Source organism: Vipera ursinii (assembly GCF_947247035.1).
Source record: "Vipera ursinii genome assembly, chromosome: W".
NCBI classification, from domain to species: domain Eukaryota; kingdom Metazoa; phylum Chordata; class Lepidosauria; order Squamata; family Viperidae; genus Vipera; species Vipera ursinii.
The window spans coordinates 19,499,143-19,517,517 of NC_139522.1; the positions used below are offsets into that span (position 1 = coordinate 19,499,143).

General features: G+C 48.4%; 1 protein-coding gene across 7 annotated transcripts in view; it reads left to right on the plus strand.

The window, feature by feature from the left end:
* LOC310648236 (zinc finger MYND domain-containing protein 11-like) overlaps positions 1–18,375 on the plus strand; it is a gene marked incomplete at its 5' end in the record, with an annotated part of 204,714 nt that overhangs the window by 38,345 nt on the left and 147,994 nt on the right. For all 7 annotated transcript variants that reach the window (XM_083375978.1, XM_083375979.1, XM_083375981.1 and 4 more), the window contains one exon: positions 15,859–16,018. In XM_083375978.1, coding sequence (XP_083232104.1) covers positions 15,859–16,018 — 160 coding nt within the window. The remainder of the gene's footprint in view (positions 1–15,858; positions 16,019–18,375) is intronic.

Consider the following 18,375-nt stretch of genomic DNA (forward strand, 5'->3'; position numbering starts at 1 on the left):
GAGTGGGAAGCTCCCCAAACCCAAAGGCAGCTACAGAGCTTTCTGGGGTTTGCTAATTTCTATCGACAATTCATCCCCTCCTTTGCACAGATAGCCTTGCCTATTACTCAGCTATTAAAAATGGGAGGGGGAGGGCTAAATCCCAAGGCAAGCCAGCCACTCAACTGGACTATGGACTGTCAAGCAGCTTTTGAAAAACTCAAGTGGCTTTTCTTGGCTGAGCCAACCCTTAAGCACCTGTACCTGACAGCGCCCTTCATAATTCAAGCAGATGCTAGCAATGTAGCTATGGGGGTGGTTATGCTCCAAAGGAATCGAGAAGGGAAGCTCCAGCTGTGTGCCTATACCTCTCACAAATTAAATGACACCGAGAGGCGCTGGGCAGTGTGGGAAAAGGAAGCTTATGCGGTTCGTTGGGCGTTGCTTACGTGGAGGCAGTTCTTGGAGGGCAATAAAATCCCTTTCGAGGTGTGGACTGACCACAATTTAGAAGCCCTGAAGACCCCAAGAAAACAGTCCCCCAACCAGGTCCGATGGGCTCAGTATTTCAATCGATTTAACTTTACTCTTCGGTACCTGCTGGGGGAAAAAAATTCTTGGCAGATGCACTATCACACCTACCACAATACAAAAGCTCCAGGGAGGAAATAGTTAACACAATCATTCCCTGGGGCAATTAGCAGCACAAGGCTCTATGAGCCCAGTTCTGCCAGCTCCCTCTCAGCCAGCTGACAATGAGATCACCCAAAACCTAAAAGAAGCCCTGGAATGGTTTAGAACCCATAAAGGTGACATGACGATGAAAGAGGGTCTGGTTTGGAAGGGTTCCAAACTGTACGTGCCACTCAACCTAAGAAACCAAATCTCTGACTGGAGGGGTGCAGTTTACTGCAAAGTTTTGGTGGGAGTTTATCAAATTGATACAGTCCTCACAGGGACTTAGTTCTGGGTTTCATCTGAATACCAATTGGGGTGGGGGTGGGGGGCAGAGAAAGCTTACCTTAAGCTAAGGCAGCCTTGCAAGAAATTGAGTCCTAAGTACATAGGACCTTTCCCAACTGTGAAAGTCATAAATCCAGTAACTGTGGAGTTACAGTTACCAAAAGAATTGAAGCGAGTTCACCCAGTGTTCCATTGCAACTCATTGAAACCATTCAAAAAGTCCAGCTTAAGACCAGAGGAACCCCCTCCTCCTATACTGGTGGAGGGGGAGAAGCATTATGAAATTAAGAAGATACTAGACTCAAGGATTTCTAGGGGAAAGTTACAGTACCTAGTCCTGTGGAGAGGCTATCCCTTAGCAGATGCTGAGTGGGTAAAAGCCCAGGATGTTAAAGCTACAGAGGTTTCATGAGAAATACCCGCAATGTCCAAGGTGATTATGTCTGAATGTTTGAATACGTGTACTTATTGTTTCCTTATGTCTAATTTTTTTCAGGGGGTAGGCATGTCAAGGTTGAATTGCTAAGATGCTTGCTAACCTCTATAGCTGCTCAACTTGCCATAGAAACAGGGGGAGTGGGAATCTGGGAAAGAAACAGGAGTTTCACGAAGCCGTCTATGGACTGTGAGAACCAAGGTTATCGAAAGCAGGTGTCTGGCAGAGAACTGGACCCTTCCCATAACAAACAGAAAGAATGTGATTGGCCAACATAAACACATGGTGGGTGGGGGTTATAGAAAGCTACTGGTAACTAAGCAGAACTTCGCGCGGGAAACTTAGAATTGATTTTACTTCTTCAGTGCTGGGATGTGTATTCAATAAAAAATTATCTCTTATGGCACCTCAAGGCCATAGAGTTTCTTTAATGTTGAATTCGCTAGCTGGAAGATTGACAACCATGTTACTAATTTAACAACTGCAGTGATTCACTTAATAAATGTGGCAAGAAAAGTTGTAAAATGGAGCAAAAATCACTTAACAAATTTCTCACTTAACAACATAAATTTTGGGTTCAATTGTGGTTGAAGGTTGAAGACTACCTGTATTGCCTTTGACAGCCCTCAATGCCTTTCTCATTACCATTAGCCCTATGAAACCCCCCGCCTGCCCCCCCCTTGAAATCGAATAACAGAAATCTGCCAAGTAAATACATGGATTTTGCTTATGTTTTTGGAGAGGAAGAAGCCTCAGTCCTCCCCACACAGAGAGATTGCTATTGTGCCATAAATCTGGTCCCTGGTTCTAAGATTCCCGCCAAGAGACAATACCAAACATCTACTAAAGAATTAGAAACGCTGAAACAATATTTGGACTCTAATTTGCAAAAGGGATTCATACAACCCTCCCAGTTTCCCGCCTCAGCTCCCACCTTCTTCGTACCCAAGATGCAAGATCCCAGTGGGTCTAACAACAGTGGGAACCCCCCACTGAGAGTGTTCCTTAATTACGAAGCTTTGAACTCAGTGACAGTAAGAGACCATTATCCACTGTCATTAATTCCAGACCTATTACATAGACTTTAGAAAGCATGCATTTTTACAACACTAGAACTTCACAATGCTTGCAACCTCATTAGGATCAAAGAAGGCCATGAATACTTCACTGCCTTTGACACCAGATATGGCAAATTTGAATACACAGTGATCCCTTTTGGACTAGTTAATGCCGGGGCCATATTTTCCAGATTCATGAACCAAGTATTCTCAGACGTCATAAATAAATTCGGGGTACTCCATCTGGTCAACATTTTGGTCAATTCTGAGGATGAGGCTCAGCACAAAGACCACATATGCACACTTCTCCATAGACCAAGAGATAACCATCTCTTTGCCAAGCCCAAAAAATGTCTTCTTGGGTTACCATATTTCCACAAAAGGTATCCAGATGGACCCCCAGAAGATCCAAGCTGTCCCAGACTGGCAAGCCCCTTGCACAGTCAAAGATGTCCAATGCTTCCTAAGCTTTGCTAACTTCTATAGGAAATTTATATCAGGTTTTGCTCATAAAGCCAAGTCACTGACCCAACTTACTAAGAAAGGAGTTACATTTGCCTAGACTTACACACCAACTAGCGTTCGAAGAGTTAAAGCAGCTTTTCACCCACCAGCTTCTCCTCCTTCACCCAGAGACATCAAAGTTTGTCCTTCAAACGGATGCTTCAGATGTAGCCATTGGAGCTGTTTTTTTTTTACAAGAGAGGGAGGGAGAAAACAGCCTTGTATCATGCGCCTTCTTTTACAGAGCCTTGACTGCTCCAGAACTCAATTATGACATTTTTAATAAGGAACTACTTGCCATTAAATCAGCATTCCAACACTGGAGACACTTCCTAGAAGGCCCATGCTTTTCTATAGAGGTAAACATTCACCACAAGAATCTACAGTACACACTCTGCAACAAACCAAACTGCTTCTGCCCAGACAAATCAAATGGAGCCAATTCTTCTTACATTTTGATTTTTATATTAAATATGTCCCAGACTCCAAGAACTTAATGCCAGATGCACTCTCTTGTAAACTGGAATATTCTCTTGTTCAACAGACTCCAGCACCAATAACAATTTTACAACCTGCAAATTTCCAACTTCACCAACCACCAGCCACTGAGAGGTTGGGAGCTGCCCAACCACACCAGGACTTAATCACCAGGATAAAAACTCAGCAAAGATGAGATCACTTCTCATGAGCCAAGATAGATGACCTCAAGGAAACCCCAGCAGGTACTGTAACCCCGTTTGTGATGGAGGGAAGAGCCCTGAAACACAGAGGCAGAACAATAGTTCCCTCCCCCCTTGCAGTGAAAAGGTACTGCAGCTTTTCTATGATAATCAAACAGCAGGATATAGGGTGCTGGTGGTGGTGGTGTTCAAAACCCTGTGTTCTGTACCAGCCTGCTACCGGCCCTGCAGAAAAGGCAGGGACAACCCCTCCACAAACGGCAAGAGGCTGGAATTACGCCTGCCAAATTTATTGCAACAAAAACAAACAAGACACGAACCAAGAAACAGAAGCTTAAAGAAACATGAACCATCCGAGTGGTTGCCTTCAGCAAACCAGCCCTCCCAGACATTCCCCTTATATAGAGTTCAGGGCGTGGCTTCTCTCTGCCTCCTTCCGAGAAGCCCCATTGCCTTCCTCTGTTTACTCCTAATTGACTGCCTCCTGCGTCGGGCGTCCTTGAACAGGGCCAGCTGTGGGTCATCTTCATCCACACTGTCAGGCTCACACAGCTGGGTCTCCATGGTGACCAAGTGGGAGGGGCCTGGCTGAGGGCTATCATCAGCAAGATCTTCAACCCCCTCAGCAAGGTCTTCAACACCCCCCTCCTCCTCTGAGTCGTCCGACCCAACTACCGAACCCACAGGCTGACCCTGAATCACAACACTATCCCGCACCGCAGAGCCCTTCCCCCGGGTCTGCTGATCTGGATGCAGTCGGGATGGAAATTGTTCATGAAAAGCGGTCACCAACGCAGGGGCATGAACGGTGGTCGCGTCTTCCCAGGTGAAGTCCTCTGGTCCGTAACCTTTCCATTCAGTCAGGTACTGGAAACGACCTTTCAGCCAATGGGAATCCCTGATGCTGGCGACCTCGTACTCAGGGGTGCTGCCTCCATCATGAGGTCCTGATGGGGGAGGTTCCGCTCGGCGGAGTGGACAGGCCGGTTGCTCGGGGACCAACAGAGACTGATGAAAGACTGGGTGCACACGCAGGGAACGTGGCAGAGTTAAGCGATAGGCGACCGGATTGATGACAGCCTCGACTGGGAACGGTCCTAAATATCGGTGATCTAACTTTCTCACCGGCCGTGTTGACGGTAGGTTCCTGGTGGACAACCAGACCCGATCTCCCACCGATAGTGGAGGCGTATCCCGTCTTGACCGATCAGCAAACCTTTTGTAATCGGCCTTGGCCTTCTCTAACTGACGTCGCACCAATCGATGGATCGCCTGTAACTCTACCATGAAGTCGTTCGCTGCCGGCTCTGGTGAGTCCACGGGAGAAAGGGGGAAAAACCGGGGGGGATATCCCACATTGGCCAAGAACGGTGTCATCTGTGTGGAGGTGTGCTGCGAATTGTTAAATGCAAACTCAGCTATGGCCAGATAGTCCACCCAATTGTTTTGCTGCAGATTGACGTAGCAGCGCAGATATTGTTCCAGGATACCAATGACCTTCTCGGTTCCCCCGTCAGTTTGAGGATGATGCACGGACGAGAGGCAAATCTTGATATCCAACGCATGCATCAACTCCTGCCAGAAGCGGGCTCTAAACTGGGCCCCCCTATCAGAGACGACTCTATCAGGGAGGCCGTGCAGCCGAAACACCTGCTGAATGAACATACGACTAGTAGCGCGGGCTGACGGTAAGCCGCGACAGGGGATGAAGTGCGCCATCTTGGTCAGCATGTCCACCACCACATACACTGTCGTAAAACCAGAGGATGGGGGTAAATCTGTCATAAAGTCCATGGACACAGCCCCCCAGGGTCTTTTGGGTGTCGGCAAAGGCTGCAGTAATCCAGGCGGGGACCCTGTTGCTGACTTGGCCTGCCTGCAGGGGATGCAGGAGGTAACATAGGACTGGACGTCGTGTCGGACTCGGGGCCACCAGAAGGTACGGGAGACCAGGTTTAGGGTCTTGAACAGGCCAAAATGCCCCGCCGCCGGGTTATCCTGACACTGGCTGAGGATGAGTCCCCTGAGCCGGTCACGATAATACAAGAGTCCATCCGTGACCGTCCAAGGAGAATCTGGCCCCACCTCCTCCTTCCGCTGAGCCACCCACACCTCCTGCTGCTGTTCCTCCCGGATCCGAGCCCATATATCAACCGGCTCCCGCACCGCAGCAAAAGACTCGACGGGGATCACTGTCCTGGGCAGAAGCTTGTCTTCCACTCGGGAATATTCGGGCTTCCTGGACAGAGCATCTGCTCTTTGATTGTTCCCGCTAGGTATGTACCGAACCCGGAAGTCAAACCTCGCAAAGAAAAGAGACCACCGGATCTGGCGTTGGTTCAAATTCCGAGCGGTCTGCAGGCTTTCCAAATTCTTATGGTCCGTCCGGACCTCGATTTGATGCCGCACTCCCTCCAGTTGATGCCTCCAGGCCTCGAACGCCGCTTTGATGGCCAGTAGCTCCTTCTCCCAGATTGTATAATTGTGCTCCGAAGGGTTCAGTTTTCGTGAATGGTACGCGCAAGGGAAGAGGGTACCGCTGGGCGTCGTTGTCTGGAGTAACACCGCCCCAATGACAATGTCGGAGGCATCCGCCTCCACAACAAACGGCTGTTGCGGGTCAGGATGCTTCAAGATGGGCTCCTTCATGAAGGCTTCATTCAAAGTCTGGAAAGCCCGTTGTTCTGGAGCGTTCCACTGGAACCGAGTCTTCTTCTGCAGGAGCCGGGTGAGGGGGGCTGTCAAGGCAGCAAACCCAGGGATGAAAGTTCGGTAATAGTTGGCGAACCCAAGAAGTCGCTGAACATCCTTCACGCGACGCGGGGGTTGCCAACTCTGCAAAGACTCAACCTTACTCGGCTCCATGGCGATGCCCTCAGGAGAAATGCGGTGACCCAGGAAATCGATGGTCACCCGGTAGAACTGGCACTTCTCCAACTTGGCAAACAGCCGATGTTCTCGGAGTCGCTGCAGGACCTGATGGAGATGCTGATGGTGCACCTCACGCGACGGGGAGTAGATCAGGATGTCGTCCAAGTAGATCACGACAAACTGATCCAACAAATCCCGGAAAATGTCATTCATGAAATGCTGAAACACGGCGGGGGCGTTGGTCAGGCCAAACGGCATCACCGTGTACTCAAAATGTCCATAGCGAGTACCAAACGCCGTCTTCCACTCATCACCTGGCCGAACCCTGACGAGGTTGTAAGCTCCACGCAGGTCCAGTTTCGTGAAGATCTTAGCCTCCCGGAGTCGGTCCAAGAGTTCAGGGATCAGGGGCAGCGGGTAACAATTGCGCACCGTGATGGCGTTGAGTTTCCTATAATCGCAGCAAAGCCGCAATTTGCCTGACTTCTTTTTGACGAAGAGCATGGGTGCAGACACTGGCGAGGACGAGGGCCGGATGAAACCGCGAGCCAAATTCTTCTCCAGAAAGTCCCGCAATGCAGCCAACTCGGGGTCCGACATGGAGTACAAACGCCCCACTGGGAGAGGCGCATCAGGGACTAAATCAATGGGCAGTCATAGGGCCTGTGCGGGGGTAATTGATCCGCCTCTGTCTCGCTGAACACATCAGCAAAGTCGGACAGTTCGGGAGGCAAGGAAACCCCTGGGGAACCCTCCACCTGGCCGGCACAGATATGGCGGGAGTGGTCCACGCACTGCAAGCTTGGGAAGGTGACCAAGTTCTGTGACCAATAGATCTGTGGGTCATGCGCCCGGAGCCACGCCAGTCCCAAGACCACGGGGAAGTGCAGATCTGAGGTGATATAGAACTGGATGGCCTCCACATGGGAACTGATGGCCATACATAATGGTTGCGTGGCGGCCGTAATTGGCCCAGACAGGAGCACTCGACCATCGATAGTCTCCACTAACATGGGCGGATCCACCGGGCACTGGGGAACAGCCCATTTGGCCACAAATGCTGAGTCCATAAAATTTGTGGTGGCCCCAGAGTCAATTAAGGCATGGACTGGAATCCCCTCTGGCTTGCCAGGAAGGATCAGACGTGCCTCCAAAATCAGATGCCGTGGAAGTCCACAGGCAGCATCCGAAAGACGTCGCTCAGTGTTGTTGTGGGACGCCCGGTCTATCACACCGTCTAGATCGGGCTCGGGGCGTTTCCCGACAGAAAAGTAGGGGACATTCTCGGGGCAAACTCGGTCACTGTTGCCCGCTGTCGCTTCTTTGGGCAAAAAGCAGCCAAATGCCCAGGGTCCCCACAGTAAAAACACAACCCCCCCGATCGTCGTCTGTTCATTTCAGTCACCGATAGACGAGACCTGGCGGCACCCAGCTCCATTGGCTCCTCCCTTTGAACTGGGGGCTCACGCACAATAGGGGCTGCAGGGGTCTGTGGGGTGGCACGGCGACTCCTTCGCTGCTGCAACCGAGCATCGATCCGCAGGCAGAGATGGATCAGCCCATTCAGGTCTGAGGGAATATCCACACGGGCCAGCTCATCCAACATCTCCTCTGACAATCCATCCTGGAAGGCATCCACGAGCGCAGCCTCATTCCAGGCGGAATCCTGGCTAAGCAGCCGGAAATCGCTGATATAGCCCTGTAGGGGGCGTTGATCCTGCCTCAGAGCTTTCAGGCGTCGAGTAGCAGTCTGCGTCTTAATAGGGTCCTCATACATCAGACGCATATGATCACAAAACCCCACAAAGTTGTCCAACAATGGGCTAGGTTGAGCCAGCAGAGGCGTGCCCCAACGAGCTGCATCACCCGAAAGAAGGCTTAACACAAACCCCACCTTATCCCGGTCAGTGGGGAAATCAGCTGCTCTCACGCTGATAAAGAGCTGGCATTGTCCCAGGAAAGCAGGAAACAGTTCTGGAGTGCCAGTAAATTTATCCAGCATTGCAACTTGGCATTTTCTCCTGGGTGGGGGTGATGGTGGGGGTGCAGCATGAACCTGAGCTTGCAGTTGAGCCACCTGAGCTGCCAGCAAAGTGAGTTGCTGGGTGAGCTGAGCATTCTCAGCACGTAGCTGCTCCATAATAATAGTAAGGGGTGGGAGGCTGAAGGCAAACTGTTCTGTACCAGCCTGCTACCGGCCCTGCAGAAAAGGCAGGGACAACCCCTCCACAAACGGCAAGAGGCTGGAATTATGCCTGCCAAATTTATTGCAACAAAAACAAACAAGACACGAACCAAGAAACAGAAGCTTAAAGAAACATGAACCATTCGAGTTCATGTTTCAGTTGCCTTCAGCAAACCAGCCCTCCCAGACATTCCCCTTATATAGAGTTCAGGGCGTGGCTTCTCTCTGCCTCCTTCCGAGAAGCCCCATTGCCTTCCTCTGTTTACTCCTAATTGACTGCCTCCTGCGTCGGGCGTCCTTGAACAGAGCCAGCTGTGGGTCATCTTCATCCACACTGTCAGGCTCACACAGCTGGGTCTCCGTGGTGACCAAGTGGGAGGGGCCTGGCTGAGGGCTATCATCAGCAAGATCTTCAACCCCCTCAGCAAGGTCTTCAACACCCCCCTCCTCCTCTGAGTCGTCCGACCCAACTGCCGAACCCACAGGCTGACCCTGAATCACAACACCCTGCACAGAACCTTAAGAGAGTTTTGGTGGCCTAGCATGGCAGCAGACATCAAGGAATATGTGGCTTTTTGCCACACATGCAGAAGGGCCAAATCACTCCATCAAAGGCCAGCAGGGCGTTTGCAGCCACTGCCAACACCCCCCAACCATGGCATACAGTCTCTCTGGATTTCATCACTGATTTACCCCCTGTCCAAGGCTTCACTACCATTCTGGTGGTGGTAGTCCTTTTCACCAACATGATTCATTTCATACCCTGCACAAGGACAGAGCCCAACGTTTTCTAGACCACGTCTTTCACTACCATGGTATGTTCTCAGCACTTGTTTGAGACAGAGGTGTACAGTTCCAATCTAGGTTTTGGAAAGCACATTTCCAGCTACTAAATGTCAAGGACAACCTCTCCTCAGCTCACCACCCTTTTACAAATGGGGAAGCTGAAAAATGAACCAGGTTCTCCAAGAGTACTGGATGTGCTACAGCACCTACAGCCAAGACAACTGGCCATCATTATTGCCACTTACAGAATTCTCTTACAACAATTCGCTGCACTCATTGACTTCAATGATGCCATTTCAAGCCATGTATGGCACACATCCTAAAGTATTGCCAGACCATGCTGCACTGGACTCAACTGTCCCTGGGGCAGTTGACTTCTTACAGGAGGCACTTGTTGCCCAATTACTTTTGAAACAGCAGCTCAAGGAAGCAAAACAGACTTAAAAGAAGGCAGCAGATGCCTATCGACTGGAGGGCCCACCCATAGCAGTAGATGACAAGGTTTGGCTCACCACCTAGTTGTTAGCCACTTCATGTCCTTCCAAGAAGCTGGATGCTAAATTTGTGCGACCATTCAAAGTTCTTCAACAAATCAATACTATAGCCTTTCAGCTCCAATTACCCCCGTCAATAAAGGTGCATCCAATATTTCACCGAGTGTTACTTTCCACAGATGCTCCCACAAGCACAATACGATCCCAGCACCCCCCTCCACCGCCAGTTATAGTAGAGGGAGAATCAGAATATGAGGTGGAAGAAATCCTAGACTCTAGGAAAAGAGGAAAAGGCATTCAGTACTTGATTCATTGGAAAGGCTACCCTGTTGCAGATCGATCCTGGGGAAAATGCACGGTATGTTCATGCCCCTGATTTAGTTCGTCAATTTCACCAGCACTTCCCTGACAAGCCAAGGCTTACCAAGCTACCAGCCCCCTGCTCAATTTTGCCTGGGGATCCTGTTGAGGAAGAGGGTTAACAGCCCCTCTGCATTCCTTCGGGGGGAGGCAGGATACTCGCCTACAATAGGACTTCCACGTCTGGCCTTCAATTTCCAGGAAGGGGAGGAGAGGGAACCTCTGACAATATTTTTGTGTTATAGCAACCATCACCTAGCTCGCCATCTCCTTCAGAGGAGGGGGAGGCGGATTCCTTTGAGACTGCTTCCCTTCCACCCCTGTCAAGTTCCAAAGAGAACTCAGACTTTGAAGACAGAATGCAGGAGAGGGAAAGCAGCATAGAAGAACCCATGGAAGAGTAGGGGGAGCAAGTTGGAGGGGTGGGTGATGTAGGAGATGACCAGGCTACTGTGTGGTATCCCAAGGGGGATGATTGTGGTGCAAAGTTTTAGTTTTATTGTTTTATTTATTTATTGGTTGTATGGTTGTTGTAAGCTGCCCAGAGTTGGTTAAGATGGGAGGCTGAGCCCGAGGGAGGGTTCAAACACGTCATCAGTCATGAGTCCCTTCACACCCACAAGAGATCCGAATCCAGCCCACCTTGAATTCCTTTGACTCTGATCTACCACCAATTTGCTTTTACCATTAGTAGTTCAGATTTTTGTAGAGAGCATAAGATTGCAATAAATCTTTATACTCATTTGAACTGCCTGGATTTTTGGATGGATGGGAAGAAACAGAGAGTTGGGTAGCCTAAAATCTGAAAAATTAAACACATAAATATTTTGTTTTTTTAAAACACTTTAACAGATAGTACCAAGCACATGGCTAGAATCAGTTCTGAATTAATGCAGCTATTTGGTGGTTCCCCATTTGTCTATTAATGGCTAGCTAGCCTAGCTAATGAATTACAGTAAAGATGTCAACACTACAAATGAGCATGGCTGCAGCCATTTTTCTTCTCATTCTAGGTTGCCACATAGCACGGAGGGAGGAGGGTTGCCCAGGTGCTTCGTTAATCAAAATAATATTTTGTCCCGTGGGAACCAAGGTCATCGGCTGCTCCTGAGACTAGGGACTGGGTGTTGCATAAAAAGCCCACCAAATAATCATATTGAGGAATGTAGTTGCTTGCATAGTTTTATGGGTGGGACATTTAACTTTGTATTGGGAAATTGTTACTTGTGTATTCAGACTTGGTTTCACTCTTGACCATGCTGATACTTTGTAACTAATAAACATGTTCTTTGAGGAATTCGCAAGCCTCAGACTTCTGGTTTATTCGTCTCTGTCTGTTGGAACTATGACAAAAGATTTTTATGGCTCACTCTTTCCTTCAGTCCCAACTGATTTAGGGGAATTGTTTCTCAACAGTTCTTCAATGGAACTTATTAGGCTAGTTCTCTTTGGCAATCCTTGCCCACTATGTTTAGATCTGTGGCTCTCAAAATGGATGGAATGACATCTCCAGCATTGGATTTATTACTGATAGGCAGACACTAAATGAGATGAAAGAGTACTGGACTGTTTCTTTATGTAATAGTAGGATAATTCTTCCCTTCTTTCACCAGCTCACCACAAAGCAAAGCCTGAATTTTCTTGGAAAAAAACACATGTGCATCATGACTTATGGATGTTTGTGGGGGTGAATGGGAATGGGTGGAGGGGGATGACAGAGCACTTGGCTCTGGAAAGAGGGAGGTCGGGGAGGGAGGGGGATGATCACCTTGGGGGTGTAGGGGGTGTAGGGCAGGACAGTGCATCAGAGTGGTGACGGGCATGGGGTGCTACGGGAGCCAGTGTGCAAGCCATTACAGTGAAGATACCCCCAATGTGTAGTATTGGTGGTATGTTCTGGCCCCCTTAGCTAATTCCCAGTTCCTGGACAGCATACCCTCGGTGGCCCTGAGGTTCAGCTGCTGCTGCTGAAATGCTCGGTTGGTCAATAATAAGACTCCCCTTATCCAAGATCTTATTGAGGAGGAGTGAGTCAACCTGGCACGCATTACTGAGACCTGGGCAACTCTGGAAGAGGGAGATTCCCCTCTTGGAGATATGTCCAGCTGTGTTTAGGGTTTGGCACCAGCCGAGACCCCAAGGCAGTGGAGGTGGGGTGGCAGTGGTCATCAGAGAGTGTCTTTTGGCCTTCAGGGGCTTTGTTCCTCAAGTCTCTGATTATGAGACCCTGTTTCTGAAGCTGGTCTCACAGGATCAGTTGGGTTTGTTGCTAGTATACCAGCCTCCCTGCCTGACCTGCTAGAGGCCATCTCAGGGCTGTTGGTGGAGTTCCACAGAATTATGGTTCTGGGAGACTTCAACCTGCCATCCCTGGGTATGGCCTCGGAAGCAGCCCAGGAGTTCATGACCACCATGGCAGTCATGGGCCTATCCGAGATCATCATGTATCTGACGTGGGATGGTGGTCACACACCAGATATGATTTTCTTGTTGGAGCAATGGCAACACAACATGGTGGGGGATCTATCATTATCCCCCTTATCATGATCACATCACACCCTGATGTGCCTCAGATTCTCTTTTGCTGCACCCCTCCACAGGGAGGCTGGGTCTATCTGTATGGTCTGCCCCCAGCAGACCCGATGAGGTCACCACCTGCCAGTTATATCCTTGTTCTTCCTGGATGGTGAAAGCCACCATGATGGTGACTAGCAGGTGGGTTCAAGCACTGATTAATACATCACTGCAGGAGGGGACATTTCTGGGGCCCTTTAAGGAGACCCTAGTTCACCCCCTCCTCAAAAACCCATCACTTGATCCCACCTGCCTGGATTATTTCCGTCCAGTTTCCAATCTTCCCTTTTAGGGAAGGTTGTAGAAAATGTGGTGGCCTGGCAACTTCAGAGAGTCCTGGATGAAACAAATTATATGGACCCCTTTCAGTCAGGATTCAGGCCTGGTTGTGGGACAGAAATAGCATTGGTCGTGCTTGTTGATGATCTTTGGCGAGACCATGATGGGGGTAATACAACCATCCTTGCTCTCCTTGACCTCTCAGTGACCTTCAATACCATTGGCCATGGTATCCTTTTGGGCTGGTTATGGGGGCTGGGCGGCACAGTGTTGCGCTTGTTCGGCTCCTTTCTCCAAGGCCGGTCGCAATCAGTGTTAATAGGGAGTGAGAGATCCAGCCCTCAGCTGTTATTTTGTGGTGTGCCACAAGGGCTCGGTACTCTCTCCAGTCTTTTTTAACGTCTACATGAAGCTGCTGAGTGAGATCATCCATCACCATGGGTTGAGGTATCATCAGTATGCTGATGATACTCAGCTCTACATCTTCACCCTTGGTGACCCAAGTGATATTGTAGCTGCACTCTCGCGATGCCTGTAGGCTGTGGGGGCCTGTTTGGGGGACAACAGGCTTTGGCTGAACCCTAGCAAAACAGATCCTATCCACAACATGGGCTTTCTCTTAAACTCATGTCTCTTGTTCAAAGAGCAGGTGGCAGTCACAGCTAGGAAAGCCTTTGCACAAGTTCGTGGTGTGCACCAGTTGCAGCCTTTCCTAGATGAGGAGTCCCTGCACTCAGTCACTCAAGCCCTAGTCATTTCACGTTTCGACTATTGCAACACGCTGTACATGGGGATACCCTTGAAGAGCATTCAGAAGCTACAGCTGGCACAGAGTGCAGCAGTGCAGGCAGTTTTGGGTGCCCCAAGGGTGGCCCATGTGACACCACTGCTCTGCGGGCTGCACTGGCTGCTGGTTTGCTTCTGGGTGCCATTCAAGGTGTTGGTCATCACCTTTAAAGCCCTGCATGGCATGGGGCCAGTCTACCTGAGGAACAATCTCACCCCAATAGGACTGGCCCACCCCACCCATGCTGGCAGAGGGGGCATACTGCAGATCCTGTCAGCCAAGGAATTTCTGCTGGCAGGATCCAGGGGAAGAGCCTTCTCTGCCATGGTGCCTGCCCTCTGGAACATCTTACCCCCTGAGGTGAGATTGGCTCCCACCCTCCTGACTTTTCGTAAGAGCCTTAAGACTTCTGCCAGATGACTTGGGAACATAATGAGGGAGCTTCATACTGGAGCTTGTTGACTATTTAAAACTTAATCCCACCTCCCGCCACCCCCTGTGTGTTTGGCTCCCTCCTTTGCCATCTGGTCTTAATGAATTTGTTAATGATTTTATCTGCCATGTTTCTATGATGATTTTAATGTTTTTTTAATGCTTTTAATGCTTTTATGTTGTAAGCCAACCAGAGACGCTCTATATGAGAATGGGTGGCAAATAAATTCTAAACTAAAACTAAAACTAAAACACTAAACACTAAACACTAAACTAAACTGTTACCAAAATTAATTGTTTCTTTGCTTAGCTAATTTAATTGTGACCTGGTTTGGAACCATAGAATTTTGAGGGATTGATTCCATTTGTACAGTGAGGGGAAAGATTATTTGACCCCCTGCTGATTTTGTATGTTTGCCCACTGACAAAGAAATGATCGGTCTATAATTTTAATGGTAGGTTTATTTTAACAGTGAGAGACAGAATAACAAAAAAAAAAATCCAGAAAAACGCATTTCAAAAAAGTTATAAATTGATTTGTATTTTAATGAGTGAAATAAGGAGTTGACCCCTTCGCAAAACATGACTTAGTACTTGGTGGCAAAACCCTTGTTGGCAATCACAGAGGTCAGAGGTTTCTTGCAGTTGGCCACCAGGTTTGCACACTTCTCAGGAGGGATTTTGTCCCATTCCTCTTTGCAGATCCTCTCCAAGTCATCAAGGTTTAAGGCTGACGTCTGGCAGCTTGAACCTTCAGCTCCCTCCACAGATTTTCTATGGGATTAAGGTCTGGAGACTGGCTAGGACACTCCAGGACCTTAATGTGGTTCTTCTTCAGCCACTCCTTTGTTTCCTTGGCCCTGTGTTTTGGGTCATTGCCATACTGGAATACCCATCCATGACCCATTTTCAGTGCCCCGGCTGAGGGAAGAAGGTTCTCACCCAAGATTTGACAGTACATGGCCCCGTCCATCGTCCCTTTGATGTTGTAAAGTCCTGTCCCCTTAGGAGAAAAACACCCCCAAAGCATAATGTTTCCACCTCCATGTTTGACGGTGTTCTTGGGGTCACAGGCAGCATTCCTCCTCCTTCAAACATGCCAAGTTGAGTTGATGCCAAAGAGATTGATTTTGGTCTCATCTGACCACTACAGTTTCACCCAATTCTCCTCTGAATCATTCAGATGTTCATTGGTAAACTTGAGACGGGCCTGTACATGTGCTTTCTTGAGCAGGGGAACCTTGCTGGCACTGCAGGATTTCAGTCCTTCATGGCATAGTGTGCTACCAATTGTTTTCTTGGTGACTATGGTCCCAGCTGCCTTGAGATCATTGACAAGACCCTCCCAAGTAGTTCTGGGCTGATTCTTCATCAGCAGGGCATCAAATAATTTTCCCCTCACTGTATCTCTGTTTTCTACTCAATTGAGCTTTAAATGACCTTTTGTAACTGATACTGTTTTCTTTGTAGATACATGTCTCGAGTTCACGGTATGCATCCCAAGGAGACCACACGTCAGCTTAGTTTAGCAGTAAAGGATGGTCTTGTTGTCGAAACCTTGACTGTGGGATGCAAGGGTTCAAAAGCTGGTATTGAGCAAGAAGGATACTGGCTGCCTGGGGATGAGATTGTGAGTATATTTTCTACAAGTCTTTCCATCACATTTCCTGGAATGTTGACTTGGAATTCTTAGTATGAGCCAATGTGCATAGTCTTAGGAAAGTTTTATTTTTTAAATGCAAAATGAAGTAGAAAGCTGGTTTCTAAATTACGTTATGCAGCTGTAGGCATTTTGTTTTACAGCACAGCATGCTTATGATTAAAGGTAATTATTGCCTGCATAACAACTTCAGAGGTGAATTAAATGTATTTTTAAAAATACATCCTAATGAATATACAGTGAGGGGAAAAAGTATTTGATCCCCTGTTGATTTTGTACATTTGCCCACTGACAAAGAAATGATCAGTCTATAATTTTAATGGTAGGTTTATTTTAACAGTGAGAGACAGAATTACAACCAAAAAATCCAGAAAAATGCATTTCAAAAAAGTTATAGATTTGCATTTTTAATGAGTGAAATAAGTATTTGATCCCCTATCAATCAGCAAGATTTCTGGCTCCCAGGTGTCTTTTATACAGGTAACAAGCTGAGATTAGGAGCACTCTCTTAAAGGGAGTGCTCCTAATCTCAGCTTGTTACCTGTATAAAAGACACCTGTCCACAGAAGCAATCAATCAATCAATCAATCAGATTCCAAACTCTCCACCATGGCCAAGACCAAAGAGCTGTCCAAGGATGTCAGGGACAAGATTGTAGACCTACACAAGGCTAGAAAGGGCTAAAAGACCATCACCAAGCAGCTTGGTGAGAAGGTGAAAACAGTTGGTGCGATTATTTGCAAAATGAAGAAACACAAAATAACTGTCAATCTCCCTCAGTCTGGGGCTTCATGCAAGATCTCACCTTGTGGAGTTTCAATGATCATGAGATCGGTGAGGAATCAGCCCAGAACTACATGGGAGGGTCTTGTCAATGATCTCAAGGCAGCTGGGACCATAGTCACCAAGAAAACAATTGGTAACACACTACGCCACGAAGGACTGAAATCCTGCAGTGCCTGCAAGGTCCCTCTCCTCAAGAAAGCACATGTACAGGCCCGTCTGAAGTTTTGTGATGACCCAGGGCACAGCACAGAGGCAATGCAGTCAGTTGGCAATTCAAACCACCCTTTAATTGCTCCAATTTTTCCCCAAATGCTCCCATGTTTCTGGCAAGCCCCAGAACAATGTAAGACACACACACCTTCAGCAGCCTCTGGCTGCAAGTAGTTTCACATACATTTAGATTACAAAAGTAATTTACTCAAGGCCACGTAGATAACAAGGAATGAAACATACATCCAAAATCTAACGAGTCTGTGGAAATACAAGCTTGCCTGAGCAGTTTCAGAATAGAAGCCAAACTACAATCCGAAGTCTTTGAACACAAATCAAGTTTGTCAGCTAGTCCAATAGTCACAGTTTCAGGGTTTCCAAGCAGAAATCACAACACTGAAGAAGAGATCAGAGAGTTGTTTCCATGATCAGCAACAGCACACAAAACTCCAAGAAATCACTGTTTGTTCCCAACAAATGCCCCTCTCCACAGCATCTCCTTAAGTCTCAGTCTCCATGTGTGCCTTGTGGAGAGGGGCGGGGTGCTCTCTTCCTGAGTAGTTGAGCCTGCCTGTGTTGTTCCCTCCTTCTCTCCACTCTCCCTGCTCTAGGATCAGGAGGGGTGGCCCTTGCTCATTGCCTGAGCTCTGTCTCTCATGTTCATCCAGTCCCAATTCTGAAAGGCCCTGGCCTGCCTCAGCCTGCTGTTCCCCACATTCCTCTGAAGCCACAGACAGCTATCCCTCAACCTCCATAAGGTCCAGTTCCAGCTCATTTTCCTCAGCAGATTCAGGCTGTGATGGAGGCATGACAAGTTTGCCAATGAACATCTGAATGATTCAGAGGAGAACTGGAAAATATTGTGTTCAGATGAGACCAAAATCGAGCTCTTTGGCATCAACTCAACTCGCCGTGTTTAGAGGAGGAGGAATGCTGCCTGTGACCCCAAGAACACCCAGCCAGTCTCCAGACCTTAATCCCATAGAAAATCTGTGGAGGGAGCTGAAGGTTCGAGCTGCCAAACGTCAGCCTCAAAACCTTGATGACTTGGAGAGGATCTGCAAAGAGGAGTGGGACAAAATCCCTCCTGAGATGTATGCAAACCAGGTGGCCAAATACAAGAAATGTCTGCCCTCTGTGATTGCCAACAAGGGTTTTGCTGTTGTGATTCATCGTCAGCCTGTGATACCGGCAGCTGAGTCTGATGATTCTGAAGAAGAGGAGGAGGAGGGGTTTGGAGAGCCTTTGGTGTCAGAGGGAGGCTCTGATGCACTGCAGGACTCTCAGCCTGGCCCCTCCCATCATGTTCCTCATCAGACTCAGCTGTGTGA